This window comes from Solea solea, chromosome 18 (genome assembly GCF_958295425.1).
Source record: "Solea solea chromosome 18, fSolSol10.1, whole genome shotgun sequence".
Classification (NCBI taxonomy): Eukaryota; Metazoa; Chordata; class Actinopteri; order Pleuronectiformes; family Soleidae; genus Solea; species Solea solea.
The window spans coordinates 5,082,106-5,109,533 of record NC_081151.1 but is presented as its reverse complement, the minus strand read 5'-3'; the positions used below and the strand labels follow the sequence as shown (position 1 = coordinate 5,109,533).

Sequence of the window (27,428 nt, the reverse complement as noted above, 5' to 3'; positions counted from 1 at the left end):
TGAGCACAACCTGCATGTTTTTCATTTAAGTCTTCCGTACACACGGCAGATCTGTGTGGGTGCAGAATGGAAAACTTGTTTTTATAAATCTGGATCTCTTGACAATGAATCTGCGGTTGTGAGAGGGGAGGTGATGTGTCCGGGGCTTTCGGGTCTCTGTGGGGCTGTGGAGGACAAGCTCCTGTCATTGACAACCAGATTTGGGCTCTTATTTTAGAGGACCTTGCATTTCCTGTCCGTCACAATAATGCCTTATGTGCGGTACTTCCTGTTTCTCAGGCCTGGGAGGAAGGAACAGGGCGCTTGTCACACAGTAGTCACGGCTTCCTCCCCCCCCCCCCCCCCTCCTGCTCCCAAACTTCAGACACTGTTGTGTCCTTCACAGAGGAAAGATGACTGCACCCCAGCATCATAGCAGGATGCAGCCAAACTATTTTTAGACTCAAGTCGGAAAGGTAGCACACAGACATAAACACAAACTTTAGGATGTTCACCAGCTGTGTTGATTTAGCATCCGAAAATGGTCGTTGAATGTGTGAGGCCAGTTATTGTTGTGACTGAGCGGTGGTAATCACGAGGCGTGCTGTTTGCTCAGGGTGTCATGGAAGACGGCCACACACATGAGGATTCATTAGCAGTTCTCTGTATAATTTCAACTATATTTAAACCTGCAAATAGTTTTTCCCCTGTACAGTTATTGAACCACATGATGAAGTTAATTATTGACCGTCTGGCACCTTTTGACGGCACCCAAAACAAAGGTATTGTGTCCCCCCACTCTACTCCTCCCATCTTATTTACTTTTCCGCCATTTTACTAGCGTGCTGCAGGTGCTCCAGTTACCGACGACGCCAAAGTGACAAGGTATTCGGAACAGGCCAGTGCTCCTAGGCAACCCTTCCTCTGGGATGCGTGTTGGGCTACAGATTTGTTCATAATTAATCAGCTGTCTTTAATTATTAAGAGCAAAGGGATGATTTACAAAAAAACAAACCCCTCCCTTTAAATGGCACCTTGTTAGCGTGGTCATGTTGGTTTGCACCGCTAAGCACGTCATTAAAATTCATCGCTTCGTTTGCTGACTAAGTGCACGTTTAGATTATGGTGCGGTCCTTTAATAATGCTGAAGGGACAGGAAAAGTCCATCGCAGAGTTGGAACTGCTGGACTGTCAGTAATCGGACTGTTTGTGCTTGTGATTGCACACTGTCACGTAGACAATTTTGTTCAGCCAGTTATTCCGTGTGGGCTTTGAAATGAGCCTTGGGTGGCACAATTGGCTGGAAGAGATGTCTTTGATTGGCTTGTTGAAAGAACACGATCTTACCTGACAAGTGTGGCACAAAAGATACAGATTTATCAGCAGTTCACAACTGTGGCACAACAAATTCGATGCATGTCAACAAAGTATGTAAAGTAATTTTCCATTATTAATGTAACCACATGTAATCCCTGTGTGTTTTTGAGGAGGGAGGAATTTAGTCTGATATCAGGTTCCACTACAATGCTGAGCTACAGTATATCCCTGCAGCCAAGCTTCCATCTGTCTGTAGCCATCTCCCACAACCACCACCTCTAACCCCCGTCTCTCACATTTCATTTCTACATTCTCTTGTAGTGTCCTCTGGTTATATTCAACAAGTCCTATCCAGACGGCCAGTCAAGTATCGCAAAAAATGAAAAATCATCAATATTTCAGCCACTCTCAACATTGGTATGTTCTGTGTCCATGCATGCAGTCAGGAAACCCATATACATATATATATATATATATACATATATATACACTCATTCATTTAAACACACACACAGATGCAGTCACACAATATGGATCTTTATGAACTGCTGTGCCATGTTTACTCAGGCATCAGGACCTCAAGGGCCTCTCTAAAGGAATCAGCCATTATGGGGCCTTCTGCCGGGAGGATGAGTGACAGGCGAGGGAGCAGATGAGAGTGTGTTTGAATGATGTCAGGAAAGTCAGCTTTTCAGCTGCGCTGTTAGTCTGCTTTTGTGTGCTCAATACAGCTGCTTAAGTCCTAGAAGGAGGGTTAGAAATATGTTCAGATGGTATGCGAGGAAGATCCCATTAAAGACATTTTTGTCTTTCAAAAATACTGTGATCAATTTTCTCTCTCCGGAGAAACAAGTCTGTTCTCCCGAAGGCTGAAAACACGGCAGGATTTAACATCAGAGTGTCAGTGGCAAGCATGCAAATGGACGACACAAGACTCCCACTGAGCTTGTAACGTCGAGTAACATCTCTCCTCTTTCCTCATTTTGTAGGTGACATGATATTTTGGCCACATGTATGATGTAGCAGTGAAGAAGAGGCTTTTCTGGCGTCGCTTGATAGACAGAGGTCACCACTGGTCAAAGGGAAACGACTAGAATTACTGGTAATCTGTCATGAGAACACTGGCAACATCCTCTGCTACAAATATCTTTGACAAAAAAGATGGAAGATTAGCTTTTTGGCAAGTTAGCCTTAATAAAGGCCTGCATGTGTTCATGTATGCGAGTGCATGGATGAGAGTTGTAGCCACAGAGATGAGGCGGTGTGGAGGAGGAGGAGGAGGAAGATGAAGGGGTGCAGGGGTGCAGGGGGATCCTGTGGCTGTCTGAATTAGTGCCTGCTGGTTTGGCCTGGCAGCTGCGCTCTGAGCTTGGCGTGTTGACAGCCTGGCACTGTGGCATTGTGTTGTCAGGGCCAACCGGTAGACTGGTGGTGGCAATGCCAGGCCACTACCAAACACAAACTCTTTCACCATCACAGGTTCTTTGTGTTGCAACCAGTCATACTTGTGTGACTTGTTACGGGCAATATCGCTGGATTAGTATGAGATTAGGTTGGGTAATTAAAACGGGACAAATTAAAATGGTGTCTGTGGGGGGAAAATCTAAGTGCCACACTAAGCCAGTTATGACATTTAATCTTAATGAAAATGTGACCATTATGTGTGTAAAGCAGCTCTTGGTTCCACAACAGTCAGGTGCCACATTCACTGCGCCAAGTAAAAGAAAAGTGTGTCTGAATGATAGATGTGAGTGCAATTCAGATTCATTTAAAGTGCTTTGTCAGCATTGCTAACTGCAATAAATTCAATTTGATACACAAATAGGAATGAAACCAGCTTTTTAAACATTTATATCATGTTCAAATTGAAGTTCTGTTTAAAGATATAACAGGTAACATATGTGCATTCATATATCTGGATAACAATGCTGCTCCCTAACTTCATCAGAGTAGGTTTTCTGTTAATGTTTTGATGGAGAGTCGTCCAGTGGGAGACGTTACATACTGTGCACTTAAGTAAAACAGTTGGATAGTTAAAACACAATTACCACACAGCAGCCTGCCATTTCTACCGTAGGACACTGTGTCTATTATTATAACAGTGACATAATAAATATGTCACCATGTATCGGCTGTAGTCTGCACAAAAGTGTTTATTAAGTCTTCGGACACCCTTGAGTAGCAGAGGGTGTGATTGCTGGGAGACTCTGGGCCTGGCCGGGCCTGGCTTGGCCTGGCTGGGCCCTCTTTGGCCCAGATGCAGCGTCTTCTTTCTAGGCATGGCACCGGGATATCTCTGGGGCCCAAGCACACCAGCTGCTATCTCTGTGTCACAGACAGCTGTGTCTGAATATTCATACAAAGTGCAGATTAATGTGTGTTTGTTTGGCCCCCACACACACACACAGTGTGCCGTCGTATTGGCCCCCCAAGTCTGAACGTGCCGAAATAAGTCAGAAGTTGAAGAACTACGTGTGTTAATCTGTGAGCAGCAAAACGACACATATTATTAACACAGTTTCTGGCATTGTTAGAGTGGGATGCCCCGGGGAGAGGCTGTAATGCCTCAGTTTCATTATTACCTAAATCCAACTTTTCCTTCGGTTTCCATTCATCTTAACAAACATCCACCCGTTCACACGTTCACATTCAAAGTCTTTGTGCAAAGCTGTGGCTTCACCAACCTTGGGCTTCTTTGAGGTTTGTTTTGGAGGGAGTTTAGTTGAGTCAAATAATCCACTGGCACTTGTGACAATACAACCAGTGAGTGGTTTTTGTTGTTGTTGGTTTTTTTAGTTGTATAAAATGAGCAGATGGTCTTTACTTCCCTGCTTGAATGAATGGATCAAACCAGTGGGCACACAGAGGGAAATTTGTGGGCAAACTGTTTTTTGTTTTTTTTTTACCTCCCCTCTCTTTGTGTTGTAATGGGGAAAGGCAAAATGGTTGCTAACTGCTGGCGCACAATGGCTCGGCCTTAATGAGAGCAAAGTGTTTTGGTGCTTCTTGTATAATGAGGATGAAGTGGGGAAGCTAATTATTGCAACCATCTAAAGGCACCGGAGCCAGATGAGTCTATAATTTGTTTCCACCACAATAAATCACAAGTGATTCAATTGTTAAAACACTTTTATTTTCAGAAAGTAGGCGTTCGTGAAGCGTCTTTGAATTCGGCACGGATTCATTTTAACGCGCGGAGGAGGAAAATTGCGAGGACAGATGCGCTTGTTTAGCGACGTGAAACAGAAAGCGCTATCTTATCAGTAAATAAGCATCAATTACAGGACCGTAAAAAGCATACGGTGTATTACGGTGTGTTTGTTCAGGTAGGAGTTCTGCAGCTCTTATCTGCTGTCGGGTCACTCTTTAACCCTGAGAATCTGTCAGGCCAACACAATAACTAATAACCAACCACAATAACACCAGCTGTAAAAGCCACACGCAGTGAGAGCTCTGAGACCTACAGGTGAAGATCTCCATGGCAGCCATATTTGTCTGCAGGGTGATGTCCTGGTGATTTATGGAGGAAATGGTGTGTGTGGGTGTTCCTCTTCTGTTAAAACCGGTGTCCTTCACTCACCCGCACCTGGACCCTTGACGAGAGTCTTCAAGCCAGTTTTACAGGTAACGGGTGAAAATGAGCAATTTAATGACGGCTATATTTGGGTTCGCTTCCCCAGTCGCAGCTGTGCATTCTGGCTCATTTTCACACTGTCCATACACTGTCATACACGAACAGAGCAGAACCTTTCTTAGTGTTATCAGTAACACCTGTGACTGTATATAAAGTGGACATATAGTCTTCTGGTTGCAAAACAAACTTCCACTTTGAAACCAGGAATTCACAGACCAGTCCACTCATATGTGCCGTGCTTAATTTGTCTGTTTTCTTTTCAAATGGGAAGATCATTTAAAAAAATAAATAATAATAACATTATCTGCCACTGAAGAAGAGCTCATTCCTAGTGATTGAGACCTTTAGCTATTCAGGAAAATAACACAACATTTCCATATTCTGAATGAAAGGGAGGAGAAAGAAGAATAATTGTATTAAATCTGCCCCCTTTGTCGCAATAAATACTTTACAAAGAGCATCAAATATCTATGGAAGAGTATTAGGGCCACATGTACAAAAAATAAAAATAAAACGGCATGAATTCTGAGAAAAAATTCAGATTTAATCTCAAAATTCTGACTAAATTATATTTCTTTAACATGCGTCCTTTAATAATGTTTTGAATGCAACACTAGATTTAGATTAGATTTAAATTATAGTGATTTTCTCTTTTTTTCTCGAGGTTGATTGGTAAAGTCTTTTTTAAATGAGCTTTAAAGATGAAGATAAATTGAATTTCAACAATTTTAACTGGATTTATTGGACTTCAACACAACAGGTCAACATGGATCAATCATAGTGCTATATAACCATAACAGTGCTTTATTATTTCACAAATTCTTTGTTTTGTGTAATGCAGTGATTGTTTTTGATACTTTTACCTTTATATAATTTATATGCAAAGGGAGAAGTTGGCTCATTTTTACCTTCCATTCAGAGTTCTTTTTGCCCCCCCGGTGGCTAACGGCTACTTCCATCCTTCTTCTTAGGTTTGACCTTAGAAACCAGAAGACTATCTATTGTCAGATACAGTCTATATCTTTCTGAAGGCCCATAATAGTAATCATTTGATTTTCTAACCAACATCATGGACGAATATTGAACCCACCATGGATCATTGTAGTTTGAATATCTTATCCAGGAAATTTTATTTTCATTCTGTGATGAATGACACTATTTCACAGTAATTACTCTGTAATGATTTCTGATAATGAGTGGGATTTTGTTTCCAGGACATTTGACGATAGGTTGATTACAGAGTGGTTTATATACTTGGATAAGCAGCGTGCACTCTCCTCATCAGGGATAAGCTCGCGGTGATTGCTCTGCCAGTGCCCAGGCGCAGTCAAACCGGCGGTTGATTGCCCTTGTAGAGTGGCTGCAACAGCACAAACGGCTCATTTATAGACAAGAGAGGCCATCGAAGTAGAATTTTTGGAAACATGTTTCAAGTGCAAAGACACTGACACAGTGAAAAAAACAAGAATCTTATCCTCGCTTCCATCCATTTTTTTTATCACAGTAATGATTTAAATGCACAATTTGAAGAAACAAATTAGAAAACAAGTTCAAGTTGACTTCCACTCGAGGCTCCAGAGAGACTCGTTCTCATTCTTCCTCGCGAAACAAAAATACTTTATATTGTGTAAATACAGATAAGGGCCACATGCTTTTTCGTGTATTTTTTAATTTATGGTTGCAGTGTGTGGGTGTAGCGGAGCTCGCAGAGCCCTAAAAGGAGACATTTTTGTCAAGGCTCACAGTTTCCCATCAAGCTTGTGCCTTCACTCTCTGTGGCAGCAGGGCCAGAGCACTTTCCTGTCATTATGAGGGCTTCAGAGGGGAAGGGGAAAAAAAAGGAAAAGAGAGAGAGAGGGAGGCAAAATGGTTTCCAGGTTTGACTTTAATCTGAAGAGGGAGGGAGGGAGGGAGGGAGGTGGATTGGTCACAGGTAGCTGTGTCAACTTGTGCAGAGGCTCGCGGCTGTGGGAAACAGAGTACTGTAGTGGAGTGGGTCACAGTGACATCATGACGCGAAACAGAAAGAGCTCTTCCCTACCTCACACACACACACACACAACCATAACTCACTGTTAATATCACTCATATATCAGTCTTTCATGCATTATTTCCCGGCTGTCAGTAGAACAATGAGCATTGTGATGTCTGATAGCAACAAACCCCTGCAATTCTCTGAGCCACACCGGGCGATGACACCCATATGTGAGTGTGTATGTGTGTGGGGGGGGGGGGGGGGGGGGGGGGGGGAATGGGTGTAGAATTGGAAGGGAAATGACACAATTTCCAAATCGCTTTTGTGTCACAGACAAAATGACAGCGGGGGTCTTGAGTTTCAGTAAGTCTCATGTCAGCAGGATTTTTATAGCCGCGTGACACCGTTACATGCAAAGTGCTGTTTTCTTCTCTTGTGCCTTTTTACTCAAACAGTATTAAACATATGTTTAAAAGGTGTGTTTGAATGATCGCATCCGGTGTTAAGCGCGTCCCAACGAGCTGACTCAAAAATCAGCACTTCTCAGCATTCCCACACAATGTCCCCTGTCCAGAGGAGAGCCTTATTGTCTGAGGAGGAGCCATATTGTCTACAGAGGGTCCTGTTCTCCTTTGTGCCCTGATAGGTTTACCAGCAGCCACGGCAAGGAATCAGGAGCCACACTTTCCCACAGGACAAACAGGAACCAACCTGAATGCTTATCTGTTGCTCCCATGACATGCTGTCTGCGCTTTGGAAGTTAAATGACACTAATGCTCCTCTGACACGTCCGTCAGGTCAGACTATACGTCGGATCATGTTTTAGATTTACACACGCAGTGTGTGTCGTGACTGGAAACCACTGTAGTCGGCGCTGACTCTGCACTTTATTGATACAATATGTATTTTAACCCTTTAAAACCTAAACCTCAAGATGTCTGTCTCGACCTTTTACGGCTTATTTTAACCATAAATAGGGCCGGGAAAATGCCCTGTAACTAAGTGCTTTTGCCCCTTTTTCTAGAATAACTTTCAATATCTGGCATTAACTGACAATTTACTGCAATTTAAAATGAAGAAAAAGAAATGTAGAAGTCTTTGTCTCTCAATGTGCAAAAAAAGGCCAAAAAGATGGAAACTATGGACAGGTTTTTATTTACCGTAATATTACCGTAATAACCCAAACACGTTGGCTTAGCTGTCTCAGCTCTCACAAACCATTGCAATTTGTCCGATAGCACAAACCGTCGCATAATAATGCAAACAAAGTGTATGATGCAGATTTATTGTATAGTAGTAGAGGTTCATTTACAAGACGTCATAAGCGCACATTCAAAAAAAAAGTATTATAACCTGTGAAACCAGGGAAAAACTAAACAAAAAGACTGCCCTTCATCGTCTTTTAATCTTTGTTTTGGCATCTGACCATGTCTCAAGAGCCCTGAGTCACTGTAGTCGTCAATGTCCCCTGAATCTCTGTCTCTTCAGCAGACGCACCTGGTGCGAAACACTTGTTTTAATAGTAAGCTTTATTCTGCTGTCCACACAGGACACACCCTGCTTTCAAAAGCTTAAGTAAAAGAGTTAAATGATATGCTACTCGACCTTAAATACAGCATGCCATTTGTTCTGTTGATTATCTACAATTTGAAGTTGTGTTTTTTTTTTCTGGTCCCCAAGGCTAAATCTCTGCTGATAAGAAAATCAAGCGATGCAGAGCTTAACAAATGCACAATCATCCCAAATTAGAGAGGTAGCATTGTGACATAATTTAAAGCAAACATGCTTAGCTTTGCATAAATAATCTACGCTGCTCTCTGCGTTAAGGGAGGAACTTCCTTCTGATTTCCCCTACACTTCAGGAGGAATACTGTTATTTTACAGAGGGGGGGGGGAAGTTGTTTTCATACTGAATCACAGTCATTTTTCATGCCCCTGATGACTGCCAGCGTCCCCTTTCCCTCGCCTTGAAGCATTTCCTTATCAAAGCACTTATTGCAAAACGGTTACTTATTTGGCCTCGTATCAAAAGCCGCGTGAGGTTCCGCGTCGGCTGATCTTGAGCTTGTGAGCTCGCCGTCGTCGGTTCCCAGGCATAACTCTGCCTGGCATGAGGTAGCAGTGAGTGACCCAGCTGCCCCACGGGTGACGCATCCCTACTGTCCCTGTCCAGAGGGGTGAGGGGTTCCCACGTCACAGTGAAGGCCATGCTGATGTTATGAGCTTACTTTACGGCATGTTTTTTTTTTTATTCTTGCTCCTCTGACGAGCCTCTTGACTCTTTAGAGACTTTTAATTCCTGGTCCCCCTCTGCTCACTGTCAATCTCAGCGTCCCCGGGGGTCATTTCAATCCATGGGAACATTGGTTGTGACAGCAGGATCCCCTAAGGAGATGGTATAGGGAGGAACGTGATGGAAAGGCATAGTTTTATAAAATTTCTCACTAAGGACGTTTGAGTCTGGGGTTGCAGTGTGTGTGTGTGTGTGTGTGTGTGTGTGTGGGGTGTATTTCTGTGGCTTCCCTGAGACCCATAAGGAGTAAAAGGATGTGTCACCTCTCGCAGGAGAGGGTCACCGTTGCGTGACCTTGGTGATATAGGTGAGAGCGCGGCGGCTGATTAAGGGCCAGGATGTGCGTGAGACATCCTCTGATGTTCAGGAATTCCCTCATTAAAAAAAAAGAAAGAAAAAGGGGGTCGTGCTGATGTTCAGTCGGAATCGGCCTGCGGAATAAACAGGGGCGGGTCGTCCAACAGTTTCAAATAAACACACTTTTCATTTCGTCAACAGGGAAGTGTTGCTGGCAAATATATACATTTCCTAATCGTGCCACTTCCTCTCGACAAATTGTTGGTTTCCATTTGAATCATAGCGGTAAATGCCTTTGTTATTTTTTCAGTTTACCTTTCTCACTAACTAGTCACCAAAAAAGTGATAAATATGGAAACATGCCTGAAGGAAAAAATTCAAATATTTCTTCCAGTTAGCCGATTGCCGAGTGCTCTGGATAATATTTTTCTAAATAGCTTGAATTGCAGCAATTATAGAGACCATTAACTTATCTGTTCAATGTATGGTTCAGTGCAGGGGCCACATCAGGGCCCTGATTTTTAGTTGTTGTTGGTCCCCCCCCCCCCTTTCCTGGCTCCCCCTCCCACCCCCCTTCTTATGTCTGACAAATCGTTTCCAGCTAATTTACGGTGGTCAAACTGTGGGAGAACAATGCCCCGCGGACGTAGCGCAGCGCAAGCTCTACCACATGTCCTAGAGAAGAGTGAGGTGCTCGCAGGAAACACTCGCTGAGATAACAAGATAGTAAGGACAGTAGGGCCACTGAAAGGCCACACAGAGGGCTGCAGTACAAAAGAAAGGGGGGGGGGGCGCTTAATGCTATTGTGCATTATTTAAGTTAAAGTAAAACTGAAAGAAAAGAATGAAGATGTTTCTCAACTCACGGGAAACTGAGGTTGGGAAATCGGTGAAGTATTCCTTTAAACCTCAAGTGTCTTCTCTTTGTTTATGGAAATGCTCCATAACCGACTGTCGTCTTCTGCCGGGGACAATTTCACTGAGTCATAACTCAGCTGGCTGACGTGAAATTCGGGATCCTGTTTTTAAAAGTCTGCGATCTACTTGGCTGGACGTTAGTGTGTGATGTCAGACCAGCCAGATCTGTGCCAGGACAAACACATGTCTACTGACGTGATGGGGCAGCTGGAATAAGACTCGGACACTTGGAGAATATTCCCTCTCTTCCTCTGTGTCCTATAGTGAGGGGGGGAAAAAAAGCATTTGATTAAAACATTGAATTTGCATCTGTAGCTGTTGATTACATGTATTTAGCCCAGATAATCGTTATCTCGACCTCACGCGTGGTGTAATTACAGGCAGCACCTGTGCTTGGCCCACCTGCGGTTATCACCATGCATGCTAAGCAGCTTTTTAACTATAATTATATCATCGGGGGTAAGGGAAACATTCAGCATTCAGCAGAACAACGCGGTGACATTGTGATTTAAAATGCTTTTTTGCAGCAAGAGGAAAAACACCGTCCCAGTAGGATTCCTGGAAGAACAAATAACCAGAAACCAGTGCATGAAAACATTTTTGAAAACCCTGACATTCTGCAGCCAGAACAGGGTTTAAATCTTGCCAGCTGGGTTAGAGTTGAGCAATACAGGTGACACGCAGGCCAGCGGGATCAAGGTTATCGGTCAGGCTAATTGACGAGCCTACTTGTTTTCCAAGTATAGGCACGAGGAGGAAAAGGAAGGTAGTCGTCAAGGCTGCAGTGTTTGTGTTGTGAGGACAGAGGTGAGAGGTCAGACAGTGCTTGGACGTTTTAGCTCATTGAATGAGTCCCAACATTTGCCAGCAAACCTCCCGAGTTGCAAGCCTTCTTAAGATCAATGGATGTGGTGGGAAAAGGAGTGGCCAAGCTCAGCCAATAGGGGCGGGGCCACAGAGAGCAGAGGGGGAGATACTGTAAACAAGGAAACCACCTGATGTGAGTGGGGTCAGATAAATGCGCAGCTCTCCACGCGGACAGGTGCTTCCTGAGTCCTGCTCTCTCAACTTGTCGAGCCTCGCCGGCCTCCTCACATGCTTTCCTTCTCTGTTTTATCCATCTGTCTCCAGCAGCTTTCGTAAAAAGTATCATCCGCAGCCAAAGCGTGCAGAGTCTGACCCACAGTCGCCGCTGCTTTTCAGTAAAAACGCCGCGTGATGACGGTCAAACGGGCAGTAAAGATGAGACCGTGTTGCTTGTTTGTCACTAGATAACATGCATAATGGTGCATAATGCATTTTTTTGCAAGGACCTGTGGTTGTAGATAAAGGACCTTTTAAACCTTTTAAAGCGACAGTCGGGTGAATTCTGGAGACTGCAGAAAAAAAATCTGTTTGCAACTGCAGACACAAAACCTGCACATGCAGGTTATCCACAACTCTCCTCCTGCTCTTTTTTCCCTTCTCTTTCTTTTTCTCTTTGCTGGTTGGTCTGGGATTGCTTTGTGCTGTCCAATGAGGAAGGAAGTTGGTGTGAGAAAGTGCCTGTTTTTTTGGGACCAACAGGAATTGGCCTCATCACAAGCAGTTCCTCTTTTTGCCGTCCGAACAATGCACTGGCGTCACACCCCTCGACTGGACCTCGGCATTTCACATGGAAAAACGTTCCCAGAATTCCGCTCCCAGGCTTGGGGTAAGGCCGAGGATGGGGGTGAGGGTGAGAGGTTCGGGAGGTGGAGGGCGGAGGGTAACGGCTGTTTGCTGAGTGGGTGACACACAGTGACCAATGGGCACTTGTCACTGCTGCAACCAGAGGCCTAACTGTCAACAAAAGCAAACAAAGCCTTAAAAAAAAAATAAAACCCTCATCCCACCCACATGCACAAATCAATTCTCCTCCATAAGTGACCATACCACACCTCGCCGGACTGTACCATGTGGTGTGGAGCCAGCATTTGGCCACACGGATGAAAGACTAGGCGAGTTGTATTGTGTGACAGGTCGGCTGAATGCTCCTCGGGGGCTAAAGCTTCTCAAAGTGCCGTGATTGTAATTACCGTGAGAGGGTACACACTGCTGCTCTCTCAGACCCTTATCGGCTCCAACATATTATACAGCGCTTGTGAGCACTTTAATGGCGTTACAATATTGCAAATGATGTCAAATTCTTCTCGGCTTCGTACAGATGACTGTATTTCATATTTCTGGTCATTTCATTGAAGATTTGCACAGATGTGGAAAAGCAAAGATGTTGATGACGTCGTCCAATTTTAAACTTCCTGAAACAGAGGCATCGTTAAGGTCGTCAGTGACACCTGTGCCCAATTTGATTATTTGTGTGTAAATGGCTGCTATTAAAAAGGCTAGTAACGCTGACTTGGAAATCGGATAGTAACGCTGCACTTTTTTGCATTTAGTATTTGCGTTTATATTCTGTACAAACACTGGAGAACAGTGACGTTCACTTGCTTTGATCTGCAGTAAAGCGTGTATTGTAAGTGTGTGTGTGGTGCATCAGGAAGTTACATACAAACATACTTTAGTGGGGACCAAGGTTCTAATAGTTTTGGATTTTTCATTAGTTTTAGATTTTGATTTAGTTTTGACTTTTTGTTTTTGAAATGAGTCAGTTTGAGTTTGTTTTTAGAGCGGGTTTGCTAGTTTTTAGTGCTAGTTTTTTTGTGATATGGAGTATTTGCCAGGTGCGAGGTTCAAAAAGGTGATAAGTATCGCGTCTCAAACACAAAAAAAAAAAATACACTTCATAAGAACCTAAAAGGGTTAGGGTATCGAATTAATTTACAAAGACAAAAACTAAGCACATTTTCAGTATCTCAACTTTAGTTTTATTATTTCATTAGTTTTCGTATATACTATAATAACCTCGGTGGGGACCACAGCAACTTCTCTTACATGTTTGTGGAACTAGCCATAGTTATTTACTATTTCTATTATTTATTATTTTGTCCTCACTGTATCTTAAGGTACTTTTTTAATCATTTAAATTTGGCAAGGTGGTTCGTAACACACTGAAGACTTTCGTATCCCTTTGCACATGCTTTAAATTTTCCCAGCAAAGGAGTTATTATGAGAAATGTTTTCCCTTTTTTTGGCTAAGTATAGCTGTGTCATGAGACCCATATGTAAAATGGTTGCCATCACAGCATTTAGTCCATCTCATAGAGCACAGGGCTGCAGTACAAACAAATTACAGCCTCTCAAATGTGCTGTGTCTGCACTCATATTATCAGCGTCATCCATCACTTTAGCTAATAAATCATCGCGGCGAGAAACACAGACCCTGAAGAGAGAGATTAATTTTCCTGGCATATTTAACTGGTCATATACATCCATTACAAACGCTCCCGCTTTGATGAAAAAAATATTCACGCGTGATGAAGAATCGTTCCTCTGACGCGCTGCCATTTTCCCACAAATGGGAGAAATCTCTTGTCAAAATGCGACCATTTCAAAAATGATTGGATGTGAAAAGAACGCAGAGTTCTTGTGAAAGATGTCAAATATTGGAGACATGAAAATTGCCTATGAGAGCCAAATCAGAGGGGTAAGGATTTACGGCAACTTGGGAATCGGGGGACGGACGGACGAGGGGTTACGCTGGAACAACACTCTGCAGCCATTAGGCCATCTCCTCCTGTGCCGCAGGCCTGATTTCAGGCCTCAGGCCTCAGGCATCACCGCTGCAGCCCACTATAGGCCCTGTGAAAACATATTCATCACTGTATACACTAAGCCCTTTGACACGGTCGCTTCTGTGAGGATCCCGCCTAAATGAGCCTTTACTAGAGAAACAGGCTGCGTCCACAACTCCTCATCGCTGAGCGAATTAATCACCCGGCGCCCGGTCAGCCCCCGTGCCGTTGTCTCTGTGCGAGGTTGGCTGAGGGATGGACAGAGGTCTGAATGATGTCAAACATGGCGTGAAGCCCACTAAGTCATTAGCCACAGGAACACAAACTGGCCGTGGAAGTGTATACATGTTCCATCTGTGCACAACACTTGTGTTAACGCGACGCGCAGGCCTTATGTTTGCTGACTTGGATAACAATCACTCCACACAAAAGGGTTTGAATCTGTTGTTTGTCCTGCAGAGTGGAGATGGGTTTGTGTTGTATGTACACAGCGAGCAGTTATGGGGTCAGACACAGTTCATGGGACGACGTGGAGTTGAGACACTCGGTCACGTTTTGCCGTGATTGCTGCGGAAAGGTGTGGGGGGGGGGGGTCCTGGCACAGGTACAGAAAAGTTGGATTTCTGAGAGTTTTCATGTTCCCTTCAAATCCGTGAGCAATTTTCTCAAACATAACCACAAGAACCATTTAACTGAATATTCAGGTGGGACGTCTGCTCGTGCATAAACTAAAACAGGAGACGGATTTAGAGGAATTTCAAAGCGTCTGTAGGGGGGAAAAAACAAAATGCCTTCCTAAAATAATTCTGTTTGTCTGTATAAATAAACAGTAAGAAAAGTGTTGTGTACTCCAGGTCATGTGGCCCCGCTCAGGAAGTGGAGGAGGAACCGCAGATAAGAGATCATTAAGTCTCTGGATCACAGGCTCTTATCAAACCAAACCACAGCATCTAACGGCTTGGCATGCCAAGGTGGAATTACAAGACGTTAATGACGCTGATGGTGTTCCGTGATTTGCTGAGTTTCCTGTATGGAGACACCGAGGCCGAGACCCTTGCGACCTTGAAGATTAATACAGTATTGGCTGTTACTTTGATGGAGTTTCCCCCCCCCCCCCACACACACACACGGTTCACAAAGCAGGGCGAGTAACAGGAGCTGTTTAAACGCGCGTCTTTGTCCGTGCTGCCACAACCACTTTCACTGTGCAGCACATAAAAAGCCGTGCACCTGTTCACACCTCACATTAACAGGTAGATTAGTGGGTGACTTAGGGGAGCAAGTGAAGCCCGAGGACCCATCGTCTCAGGATGTTTTTCCTGATTGGCTGGACTGGTGGGGTTTTAACAGCCCTCTTCACACCAGCACGCTCTTCCCTCTCTTCCATTTATCTCTTTCCTTTTCCTGCCGGGAGGTTTTGTCTTGCGTAAAAAAGCGATGATGCTTTGACTCTGGCGAGGGGAGGATTTCCTTAAGGCTTCTTCCAAACACACACACACACACACAATCAGACCCTGTGCTGGTAATCATTCAAGAAACCCTTGTAACGTGTTTGTCTTTTTCGTGTGCCGTGCCTGGGAGTGTCCTTCACATATTTATTTTCTCACCGAGTGCAAAACAATGTGCAGTAACAGGAGGACAATGACAGAAAAGGACACTAAAAAGTGGAAATGCGTCGGATGGGGCAAAGGGTACGGCGACAGATGTGGCGATGCCACAGTCCATGTGTCAAAGGTGGAGCTCGTCTGTTGGGATCAATATTGATCACTGAACAAGTAGTTGTTTCGTCTGTTTGGGAGGGACATAGACACTGCTGCGTCTTGGCACACCGGCACACAGACAGCTGTGACACACATGGCCTCAGCACAACCTGACAATTTATGCACTGCAGCCTAATCAGACCATTTAAAAAAAAAAACTATGCTGTTGAGCCATAAATTACGGCCCAGGGCGCAAATGATGTCAGGGCTCAGCCGTCCGTCATACGTCTTTTCAGTGACCCAGCGTCTTTACTCCGGTGAAGTGACACCTGCACGCATCACGACGTGATGCCAGTAACCTAAGTGTGTTGTTGGTTGCACTGTAAGGGTAGAGGAGTGCTGACACGGCGGTGTTTTGTCAACAGTTTAACAACAGGGTGGCTGGAAAGTTCCACAACAGGCCACAGGGCTCTTATTACACATGTAACGTCGAATGTCAGGAGCACAGAATCCCACCCAATGTCAGCTGAAGTTTTAGGGGCTTGAAATGAGTGAAAGCAGACGTCCTTGGTTACATTTAGCTAATGTATCGCACATGTTGGAAAGCTTGCAAACATACGCCGATTAGCAATCACTTTTAGGAACAAGAGGGACACATTAACTGAGCTATATGCCATGTCATGTTTTGTCTGTAGAATTTGGAATTTAATCCTTTAAAAATGATCTCTGGATATCACTTAAAAGTCTGAGGACAGGTTTCTCTTCGTCTGACTGTACATGGTGCTGTGAGTGATGAGAATTGACGCAGGCCCCTCTGAGGGCGACGTGCTCAGACGCCTCGCATCCATTGGAAGTGACCATCAAAAGACCCATTGATTGGCCTGACAGATTGAGGCATAGAGATCAATTGTGCTGTAAAGGAGTGTTAAACTGCCGCGCATTAAACGGCACAGATTTCGGCACAAAAAAAAAAAAAAGTGCCATCTGTTAGCTTTGTGGCTAATTTCCTACTACACTTCCCCACATTGTTGGTCATAGTGAAACAGTGGCCAGAGCAGGACCAAACCGAGATAAAGCCTGAGGGACAAATAAGTGAATCGAAGGAAACACAAAAATACTACTGAGAAGAAGGACTATACTATCCTCCGTAAAATAACCCACACTCGTTGTGTTCTTATGTCAATGTTTTAGTATTTTACTCTCCACTGTACGTGAACAGTAAATAGATATTGACATTTAGCAGAGGACAACTTCATTATAATGTTCTTTGGTCCCTGGTGAATTGATGAGGGACAGAGATGTGTGTTTTGGAAAAACAAGAGTGTCAACAATATGTCGGTGGAGTGTATTTTGAGTAAATGTGTGAGTGAGTGATTCAGTGGCTCAGGAGAGAAGCACGGAGTCCAAAAGTTTCTTGATGATTCTGCAGCTAAAATGCAATAACTTTATCCTGGGAATAAAAACCATAGAAAAAGAACAATTGCAGACAGCTCCAGTCATACTTCTTCATTTTCCAGTAAAAATGTTATTATTAGGGTTTGCAATCAGAAATCAGCTTCACAAAACACTGTCACAAAGAAAAATGATGCTCTCTACACAAGACTGCAAACAAAAGAAAGCTGTGCTGGGGCCGGTGTTTGTTTCCAAGGCTGCGTGTGTTTATTCTACAGCCGTGCAGCAGAAAAAGAGTATTAGTGTTTGAGTTGGCCAAGAGTAAATAACTCATACTAAGCTCAGGACTGAAATGTTAATTCGGGCCAGGTCTTCTGGGTATTTATATGCAAAAAAATAATAATAAAATAAAACAAAAAACCCTATAAAATCAGGAGATTGATATGTAAATATTAAGAATGCCTCTTGCGTGCATCACCACATCTGAACCAAGCCAATGTTTTCCTTCGCTGGATCTTCAAGACGGTCCAATTCGAGCATTGCTGCTTGTTTAGCTCAGTCCCAGGCTTTACAAGGAATTGTAACCTGAGCTGCAGTTGGGAAACCTTAACCATAGTCCATCAAATATTAAAGTGTATGGATGTTTTTGATGTGGAATGGCAGGAGCACCATTACTCCTCTCTCTCTTAAGATTGATGGAGCTACAAAGTCCATATATGCCTCATAAAAGTGATTTTAGTAATACAGGGTTAAATCATTGTAACAAGGCTGCATTGATCCTCCACAATATCTGTGTGATTCAATGGTGGGAACAGAGAGCAGAGCTGTGAGATGTCCGGGCCTCTTACTCACACTGCTCCAGACTCAATAGTCCATTGTCTCTGCTCTAATATGGAACCTCAAACCTAAAAGTCAAAAGGTTTGGGGGGGGGGGGGGGGGGGGGGGGATGTTGGATATGAAGTCATCTCGGCAGGAGAGCAGCACAGCCACACACACCTTCATGGCCAGGGAACACGTCCTAAATCCTGTTCCCTCACTGTAAATCCTCCCAGACAAGTTGGCCTGCTGCAGCGCTGATAAAGGCAACAATGCCTGTGCCCAGCATATGGCATTTGAATTTATTTGCACAGCAGATTTTATATACTGTTTCCAGTCCATTTGTCTTTTCCCCTCTCCTGGAACAATAATTCTTGCACATGAAAGGAGAAGAAAGTTATTCCAACTGACCCGAGTGGACGCTAGTTCAACAAACACGGTTACGGCCACATGAGGGATACGATCTTGACTTTAATTCATACAAATGGGCTTTCAATTGAGGGTATTATGAGTTATGATTAGGATTAGAGTGCCTGAACAGCTGGGCGCCTTCACTTGTTATGGTATTATACTCAAGAATAATAAACAGTAATTTAAACTAAAAATAATGGGCCATTCTCCACCATGTGTGCAACACAGAATGCATGTACTGCACATCATGTGTATGTGTGTTTCTGTATAAAAGGCACAAGCTTTTCCTCCTAAAACGGTCTATTTTTATACAGTCAGTCTTTTTGTGGGCTCCAGTGTGAGCATTAGCATACAGCTGTTAGGTTATCTTCATTTTTATCTTCTCCATCTAAAATAAACAACAGAGAGGCTGTAAAATGGAGCGCGTAAAAGGCGCGTAAAGACGCGCACAAAGCTTTGGCACCAACTCCTGATTGTTTTTTTTTTTTTATATTCCAGTTATTGTTACTGCATTTAACACAATGTTTTTAATCTATAATCAATGATAAAAATCTGCATAGAAGCAACAGAAAAGTGTTTTTTGTGAACCAGGTATATATATAAAAAAAGACCATCTCCTCCAAAAATGATGAGTGCTGCTGATGCTTTAGTCCAAAGCAGAGATAAGGTGGGTGGGGAGGAGGAGGAGGAGGAGGAGGAGGGTGGGCGGTGTTTACTGACGGACAGTGTCTGTAGTGACACCACCACACTGCGGTATATAACCAGGGAGGGACGTCAAGCCCCCCTCACTGGGAGTCACTGTGCGCTGATGCTCCGACACACGCTCGCATCACCGCCGGCAGCACGAGCCTCGCATCAGCACAGCGAACTCAATCCAACTGTGACCGGCACGATGGATGGGCAACACAAAGACCGCAGAATGACTCACTTGTGGATATTGACGTTACTGATATTTGTCTAACCTCTCGCCATCACTGGATAACTCGGGTCTTTTGCAACTTTTTTTTCTCCCTTCTCCTTCTTCTTCTCCCTGGATACGGATCGTGGAGCTGGATTTTTTGTCCCGCACGCTGCTGAGGATTATATTTATTCTGACAATTTTCATTTGCTGTCACTTTTGGATTAGGAGCGTTTTTTTGAGGGAGGACAGTTTTTTAAGGATACGCACATTAAACCCTAAAGGATGGCCGTTTGGTTCACGTCTGTCTTCACAATAGTTATATTATTATTTACTCAGGTATTTTCACCCCTCCTTTTTCTTCCTCAATGAAGGGAAATCACTGGCTTTACTTTTACTCCACTGTCCTGTGTTGCTCACTCTTTGTATCCTTGTAGGTTCTGGGATCAGGTGTGTTCGAGCTCGATCTCCATCACTTTCAGAATACGCGAGGTTTGCTGGCGAACGGACTCCGGTGCAGCATGAGCGGCTGCAGGACTTATTTCAGGGTTTGCTTGAAGAACTTCCAGAAGGTGGTGTCGCCCGGAGACTGCATATTTGGCGAGGTCGCCACACCTGTTCTGGGCAGCGACACCTTCAGCATCCAGCAGCGGGACGCCAGGCTGCGTCTGCCGCTCAACGGCGCCTGGCCGGTAAGAGCACCTGTCCTCTCCAGGAAAATCACACTTCCTTACAGGGGAAAATCATTTATTCTTCTTAATTCAATCAAAATCTGTCAAATGACACACCTCATTCATTCATTTGAATTAACTAGATAGCACAGAAGTGGTGATATTAGATGATATCAAGTTGTAAATCAAACATTAAGTGGTTTCTTATCTTCTACATTTGAAAATAAGTGGAAAATAATAACTGCATTTTATATTTTCTATATAAGATGAAATGTTGAAATGTTTATTTCCTGTCTGTGTCCAACAGGGTGCTTTCTCGTTAGTCATTGAAGCTTGGTATTCTCCTGCAGCGGACCCACCTGGAGGTGAGGACATGCACTCTATTTATTCACCACTAGAGGGCGATATGCCGCACGTATACACCTACATACAGTAACATGGCTGCTTCTTCTTCCCCTTGCTTGTCACCTTATTGTAACCCTGTGCTGTGCACTAATAATAACAACAACAATGACTTAAAGCGGTAAGAGCTGCCAAATGCACCTGGGATTCTCAGCATCATGGATCTGCGTGTTTATGAGTCACAAGGCGATTCTTTAGCGTCAAACAACAATTGCACTTCCCCTTGTTTTTATTTTTGGCATGCATCATGGGAAAGTGTGTGCGGGGGCCTTAGTGAGAACATGGAGCCTTGCCAAAAAAAAAAAAAAATCTCATGACAGCCTTTTCCTGGGTTTTACACCTTTTTCGTCAGGACGTCTCATGATAATAAACTTTTTTTTTTGTTTAATTGTCCTCCACAGACACCACCAACCCCGATTTCTTGATTAGCTCTTTTGCCATCCAAAGACAGTTGGGAATAGGGCTTGAGTGGTCCCAGGATGTGCCGAGCGGGACGCAGACGGAGCTAAGGTACTCATACCGCTTCATCTGCAATGACAATTACTACGGGGACACTTGTTCCATAAAATGCACTCCAAGAGACGACCATTTTGGCCACTACACCTGCAGCCCCGACGGGCAAAAAGCCTGTCGCCCGGGATGGAAGGGAGAATACTGCCAAGAACGTAAGCACCAGAGTAAAGACACCATATGGACACTTTTCTTTTGTGATTAAAGGTCACGTGGGTCTGTCTGCACTGGCCCTGAACGAAGTCGGTTACACCTAACAGAGCACAGCCTGTTAATGTGGAAAGAATAAATAACCATACACTTAAGTTTGTGCTAAAACTGTGGTTTACGGAAGAGTATTAGGGTCACATGTAGAAAAAAAAAAAAGAAGAAGCAGGAATTCTGAGATTAAAGTCAGAATTCTGAGGAAGTGTTGATGGATAGAAACCAGAAAATGATATTTCAACAATGTAACTTTATTTTGAAAATATGAGTATGAGAGGAATTTATAGTTAATCATTTATTTTAATAACCATACACTCAAGTTTGTGTTAAAGCTATGCTATTAGGGTCACATGTAAAAAAAATAAATAAATAATAAAACAGCATGAATTGTGAGATTAAAGTCAGAATTGTGAGAAAAGCCTATTGTATGAGCCTATGTGTTGATAGATAGAAACCAGCAAATGAGCTTGCAACCTGACTTTTTTTAAAATATTTTGTAAATAGTGAGAATGAGACGCTTATACGACATTTATAGTTGTTTTACCTGTTTCTGAACCTCAGGTGTTAACAGGAAAACACAGGTGTTAATGATCACATGAAAGTGAGGAAGCTCCTTCATTTGATCATTTACACCTGTGACTCTCCTGCTGCCCACCTGCCAAAATGGCTGCTGGGCAAAGGCACACTAAGACATGAGGTGAAATTTGAAGATACACACGCCGCCTGTCGCACTCTCTCTGCGGGCGCCAACAGTTTAATCCAGGGCTGCGGTCGCCCAGCAGCACGCGCCGGGGTTAATCGCGGCATTATCGCCCGCCACGCGCCACTAAATTGCGGCCCTCTATTGTTAAGGTGCAGCGCAGAAGCAGCAGCAGCTGCAAACGGAGCTCGAGCAGCGCCGCCGATAACAATGGGGCAGCTGTCCCGCTTTTTCTGAAGACGAGCATCTGCTGCTGCTGCGCGCGCGCGCGCTAACCACTCGTTTCACAAGCACACAGAGTCACACAGAGGGCAACAAATGGTGTTATATAAATGTTTTATAAGGAATTTTAACATTAAACATGTTTTTTTTCTTTCTTTCTTTCTTTTTTTTTTTAGCAATCTGCCTTGATGGCTGCAGTGAAAGGCATGGAAACTGCACTTTGCCTGGAGAGTGCAAGTAAGTATTTAACAATCAGCAGGAGTGTTCATAGATATTTCAGGGGGGCAAGTGGAAAGGGGGCACCTCCACTTATTATTAATGTGGAGAAAAACATGTTAGAGTGGCAATTTTTGTGCTAGTGTGCTTGTTTATTTACTAAGATAACCATACACTCAAGTTTGTGTTAAAACTGGTTTATGGAAGAGGATTAGGGCAACATGTAAAACATTCTGAGATTAAAGTCAGAATTCTGAGATTGAAGTCAGAATTCTGAGATTAAAGAAAAAGTCAGAATTCTGAGATTAAAGAAAGTCAGAATTCTGAGATTAAAGAAAAAATCAGAATTCTGAGATTCATGCTGTTCTATTTATTTTTTCCTTTAAATGTCTTCACATGTGGCCCTAATTCTGCTTTTTTTAGTCATTCCATGAAACAATGGCAAACTAAAGTGACACAATCATTTTTAAATCACGTTATTAATGTTGCACAATAAAACCTTTCACCTCTGTTTGTGCCACAACAAACAAGAACACTTAATATTGTTCAGTGGGCTCTTCTTACAAAGACTCTATTACAGATAAAACCGATGGATCACTGTCATGAAATGACTTCTATAAGCAGCAGAGTGTGAGCCGGCAGTCATGTTTGTGCTGTGTTGTGTGTGTGAACAGGTGCAGAGAGGGCTGGCAGGGACTCTTCTGTGATGTGTGTAAACTCCATCCGTCCTGTAAACATGGTACCTGTGCAGAGCCGTGGCAGTGCACCTGCAAAGAAGGCTGGGGAGGCATCTTCTGTGACCAAGGTGTGTAACAATTTCCCCCCCCCCCCCCTCCATAAGCGGCGAGAAGGTGAAAAAGCAAAACAGTGTGAGTGGTGTGAAATGTTAGCAGTGTAAATAAAAACCTGCCGCCTCTCTCTGGTTTTCCCTCTTGTTTGCAGACCTTAACTACTGCACTCATCATAAACCCTGTGCCAACGGGGCCACGTGCTTGAACACAGGCCACGGCAGCTACACCTGCACCTGCCTGCCAGGTTTCACCGGGGTTAACTGTGACTCAGAGGTCAGGGAGTGTGACAGCCAGCCCTGTCACAACGGAGGCCACTGCGTGGTGAGTGCGGAAGTCTCTCGCTCTCCTTTCCCACAACACAGGCCTTCCTGTTTTTGTTTTTTCCCCCCGTCTATCTGCCGCTCCAGGAGGATGCTATCGATTGTCAAGTCAGTACGTGACCCAGTTCACAGGCCACACACTGTAAATAGAAGCCAAACTGGGATAATAGGGTTCGCTGGGGCAGTCTCGGACAGGATACGAATAAAAAAAACATCTGACAGGGAGCTTTTTTGATAAGGTTTATATCTTTTCTCTCTCTCTCTCTTTCTCTGCAGGACTCGGAGAACGGTTACGGGTGTGTTTGCCCGCCAGGGTTCGAAGGCACGCGCTGTGAAAACAAGGTGCTGACCTGCGCCGACGCGCCCTGCTTCCAGCGCGGCAAGTGCATCGAGAGGAATAACGGCAACAGTTACATATGTGAGTGTCCAGCAGGATACACTGGACTCAACTGCGAGAAGAAGGTGGACAAATGTACCTCACTGAAATGCACCAACGGTAATTCATCATGGATGTATATAGAAACCAAATAGTGCCGTGTTGTTTCTCCATGCTCGTGTGAGGAAACGTTGTTTTGTGTTGCTTTTGTGCAGGCGGACACTGCGTGGTGCGCGGCAACCTCCGACTGTGCAGCTGTCGCTCGGGCTTCACGGGACTGCGCTGCGAAATCAACGTCGACGAGTGCGCCAGGAACCCCTGCGCCAACGGCTCCACGTGCGTAGACCGCATGAATGACTACACGTGCACGTGCCCGCCCGGGTACACGGGCCGTCACTGCGACAGGCCGACGGACCTCTGTGCTTCTCTCCGCTGCCTGAACGGCGGGACTTGCGTCGTGGGAGATAAAGGCCAACCCACCTGCGTCTGCCCCGCCCATTTCACCGGACCCCAGTGCCAGTCTGACGACGACGACGTCGTGCCCTCCGCCAACACGCCCCGCCCCGACGAGGGCTGGGAGTCGAGTGATAAGCTGAGCTTGGTCGCCATCAGCATGGGAGCAGGCCTGGTCGCCGTCCTGGTGCTGATCTGCATGGCGGCGGCGCTGATCCGCCACGCGAGGAAGCAGCGGGACGAGGGGCGTGACTCGGAGACGATGAACAACATCTCCAAGGTCGACTTCCAGAAGGAGAACCTCCTCTCCACGATGGAGCTCAAGAACACCAATAAAAAGATAGACATGGAGGCGGACTGTCCCAGGGAAAAGTCCAATCACAAACACATCAACCACTACCACCGAGACTATAAAACCTCCACAGGGTACAAGGACGAGCTGTCCCTTCTGGACAAAGACGAAAACTGTGAAAAGACGACGGGAGACAAAAAGCATTTGAGTAAAGAGTACAGGTGAGTGCAACGTGAAATGTACTAAATGGACGATTGTGTTTTTCAAATGATTGGAGCAGAAGAGTCAATACGGCCTTTTGTTGCTCGGTCGCTGACGTGAAAACTCCTTTTTGATTCTCAGTGAAAGGCCAGAGTGCAGAATATCGACGATATGTTCTCCCAGAGACTCGGTGTACCAGTCTGTGTTTGTAATAGCGGAGGAGAAAAACGAATGCATCATTGCAACTGAGGTAAGTGATTGAATTCATCTGTGTGTGTGTGTGTGTGTGACCTGCATACTTGACTTTATCCTGAATCTGTGTCTCGTCTTCTCTTTCAGGTATAATACAAGGAAGATTATTATTATTATTATTATTATTATTGTTATTATTCATCGTCGTCATTGGATTTCTTCTGGACTGTTTACATGTGTGGAGGGACTGGGATTTATTTAAATGAAAGTTGCTGCTCTTGAAAATAAAAAAAAAAACTTGATAACTGGATGGAGCCGGTGCACTCGTCGAATGCAATAGTACTGAAGCGACTAAAACTTTGTGAGAATGTAAAGACTGACGAACGAGACAAGAACTGCAGCAAATAACGACTTTATTGCGATTCACTGACGTTTTTTTTTCCGAATCAAAAAAAATCCCCGCCCGAGTTCATCCAAGACGGATACGGTCGGTTAGAAAGAAGAGGAACTGTCTTCACGTACTCTCTGTCTCTCTCTGTGTCTCCGTGTTATTGCAGTAATCAGCAATCGACAAATCAACCGGCTGCCAACCAGGCCCCTCCCCCTCCCCCCGGTGGAAGGAGCCTTTATTTTTTTTTTATTTTGTCCTTTTTCAGTGGCCTGTGACGCGCTATGCAAGAGAAACAAAAGAATCAGCATTGTGCTCAATCAAAAAAAAAAAAGGGATAACAAACTACTGAAAACGGTTCATTTGTTTTGGAAGAATAATTGTTACAAGTCAACTGTTGTTTCTTTGAATATAAGGAATGTATGCAGCCTTAATCAGACAGCCTTAAATCCATGGTTTTTCCCGCCTTATCTTTGATTCCTTTGCACAGCAAAAAAAAAAAAAAACAACAACAAAAACAACAACTGTAGGATCAAAGCGATCATCGACAGGGCCTTGTTTTTAACTTTTTATGCAAGAGCTTCGATAGACAAGACAAAGAAACTCAAAGAGTGACTATCATACCAAGGACGCCTTCAGAGGAAATTACTAAACCAATAATTGTTACGTCGTAAGATTAGTATTCTGTTAGTAATTTAAGAAAGTGAAGCACTGACCCTTTGTCTTTTGTTGTTTTATAAGATTATTTTGTATATACTGTATATTTATATGTTCAGATTAGAAGTATGATGAATCTGTTTTTATTAAGTGGATGCCCCTCCCCCCCGCCCCTCCAAAAAAGGGGAATTTATTTTTCAAGTGTTGTCAGGGTTTTTTTTGTTTTACAGTATATATAAATATATATATATATATATATATATAAAAACAATGAATACATATCTGGTACACTGTTTGTTTATTTGGTCGTCGGTGGTCGCGTGTACATGTGTGGGTCGCATAGTGATTCTAGAATAGTCCTATTTTTTCCCGTGTATGTCCACGACAACTGTGTCCGTGTGATGTGAAATCAGTGTGCTAGCAATCAATCAATCAATCAATCAATCAATCAGTGGACAGTATTGTAATTCGGCAGCAATGTAGGGGGGAAAACACACCAAGGAATCTATATTTAAGAAAGTAACTGTATGTGGAAAATAAAGAGTCCTTGTGATCTTTCTACTGTACTGCTTCTCTCACGTGCTTCTGCAACATCTAAGTGCCGGGTTTGACCACGATCCACTTATTTTAGTGTATTACTGACGCACAAGGTGTTGAATTCAATATTCTTTCAGTTTTAACTCGGAAAGTGTCATAAAAAAATCTTTATTTATTACATATCCGCTTTTTAAAGTGCAGATAATTCACTTTAAATCAACCAGAAAGTACACGTCACTGCTGTGTCCACTCGAGAGATAGTGAGATGTCTGTCAGCGTCACATTGATTCGTCTTCTAGTGCTTTATCCACAGGCTTCGCTGGTGCCGATCCCAGCTCACATGGGGTGAAAGGTCAATTTAGAGTGTCCAATTAGCCTAAATCTGCATGTTTTTGGACTGCGGGGAGGAAACCGGAGAACCTGTAAAACACGTAAAACTCCATGCAAAGAGAACATCATAAACATTACTTTAAAAAGCATTCTAGATTAGCTATGAGGGTTGGTGGTGCAGTATAAACCCTGTATCTGAACAGTTATTACTGCAGTGAACAGTTTGTGCTGCTGCCAGTGTAGAGTCTCCATGAAGAGGAGAAAGACTCTCAATGCACACACACCAGTTCAGAGCCCTGTGGTATTTTTTCTCCCCCCCCCCCCCCCCCCCCTTTATGTCCTTTTACTGCCACACGGGGGCAGCAAGCTGTGTGTGAAGTTGCAGGGGGGGGGGGGAAGAAAAGGAAAGAATGTTCCTCTCAAAAGTTTCTGATGGGCACCAGCAGAGCTCGAGCTGTGTGGTACTGTACACCTGTGCAGAGACACCTGCGGTAATGAGCTTATGAGAGAACAGATATAAACAGTCCGAGCTCTTTAGAGGTTAATGTGATTATAGCTGCAGCAGCACTGCGACTGACTGACACGAGAAAGAAACAAAAAAACAAAGAAACAAAGAAAGATCAATGAGTTATTTGTTTGAAATACTAGAAACATGATGTAAATAACCAAATATTAGATACAA

At 43.9% G+C, this 27,428-nt stretch overlaps 1 protein-coding gene across 1 annotated transcript in view; it reads left to right on the top strand.

Moving 5' to 3' along the window:
- LOC131444579 (delta-like protein 4) overlaps nucleotides 1–26,445 on the top strand; it is a 38,953-nt gene extending 12,508 nt beyond the window's left edge. The window contains exons 12-21 of the mRNA XM_058615053.1: nucleotides 19,722–19,976; nucleotides 20,263–20,320; nucleotides 20,759–21,022; nucleotides 22,170–22,230; nucleotides 22,884–23,014; nucleotides 23,152–23,321; nucleotides 23,597–23,816; nucleotides 23,912–24,662; nucleotides 24,784–24,892; nucleotides 24,982–26,445. Of these exons, the coding sequence (XP_058471036.1) occupies nucleotides 19,722–19,976; nucleotides 20,263–20,320; nucleotides 20,759–21,022; nucleotides 22,170–22,230; nucleotides 22,884–23,014; nucleotides 23,152–23,321; nucleotides 23,597–23,816; nucleotides 23,912–24,662; nucleotides 24,784–24,892; nucleotides 24,982–24,987 (2,025 nt within the window). The 3' untranslated portion in view covers nucleotides 24,988–26,445. The remainder of the gene's footprint in view (nucleotides 1–19,721; nucleotides 19,977–20,262; nucleotides 20,321–20,758; nucleotides 21,023–22,169; nucleotides 22,231–22,883; nucleotides 23,015–23,151; nucleotides 23,322–23,596; nucleotides 23,817–23,911; nucleotides 24,663–24,783; nucleotides 24,893–24,981) is intronic.
- The last annotated feature ends 983 nt before the right edge of the window (nucleotides 26,446–27,428 follow it).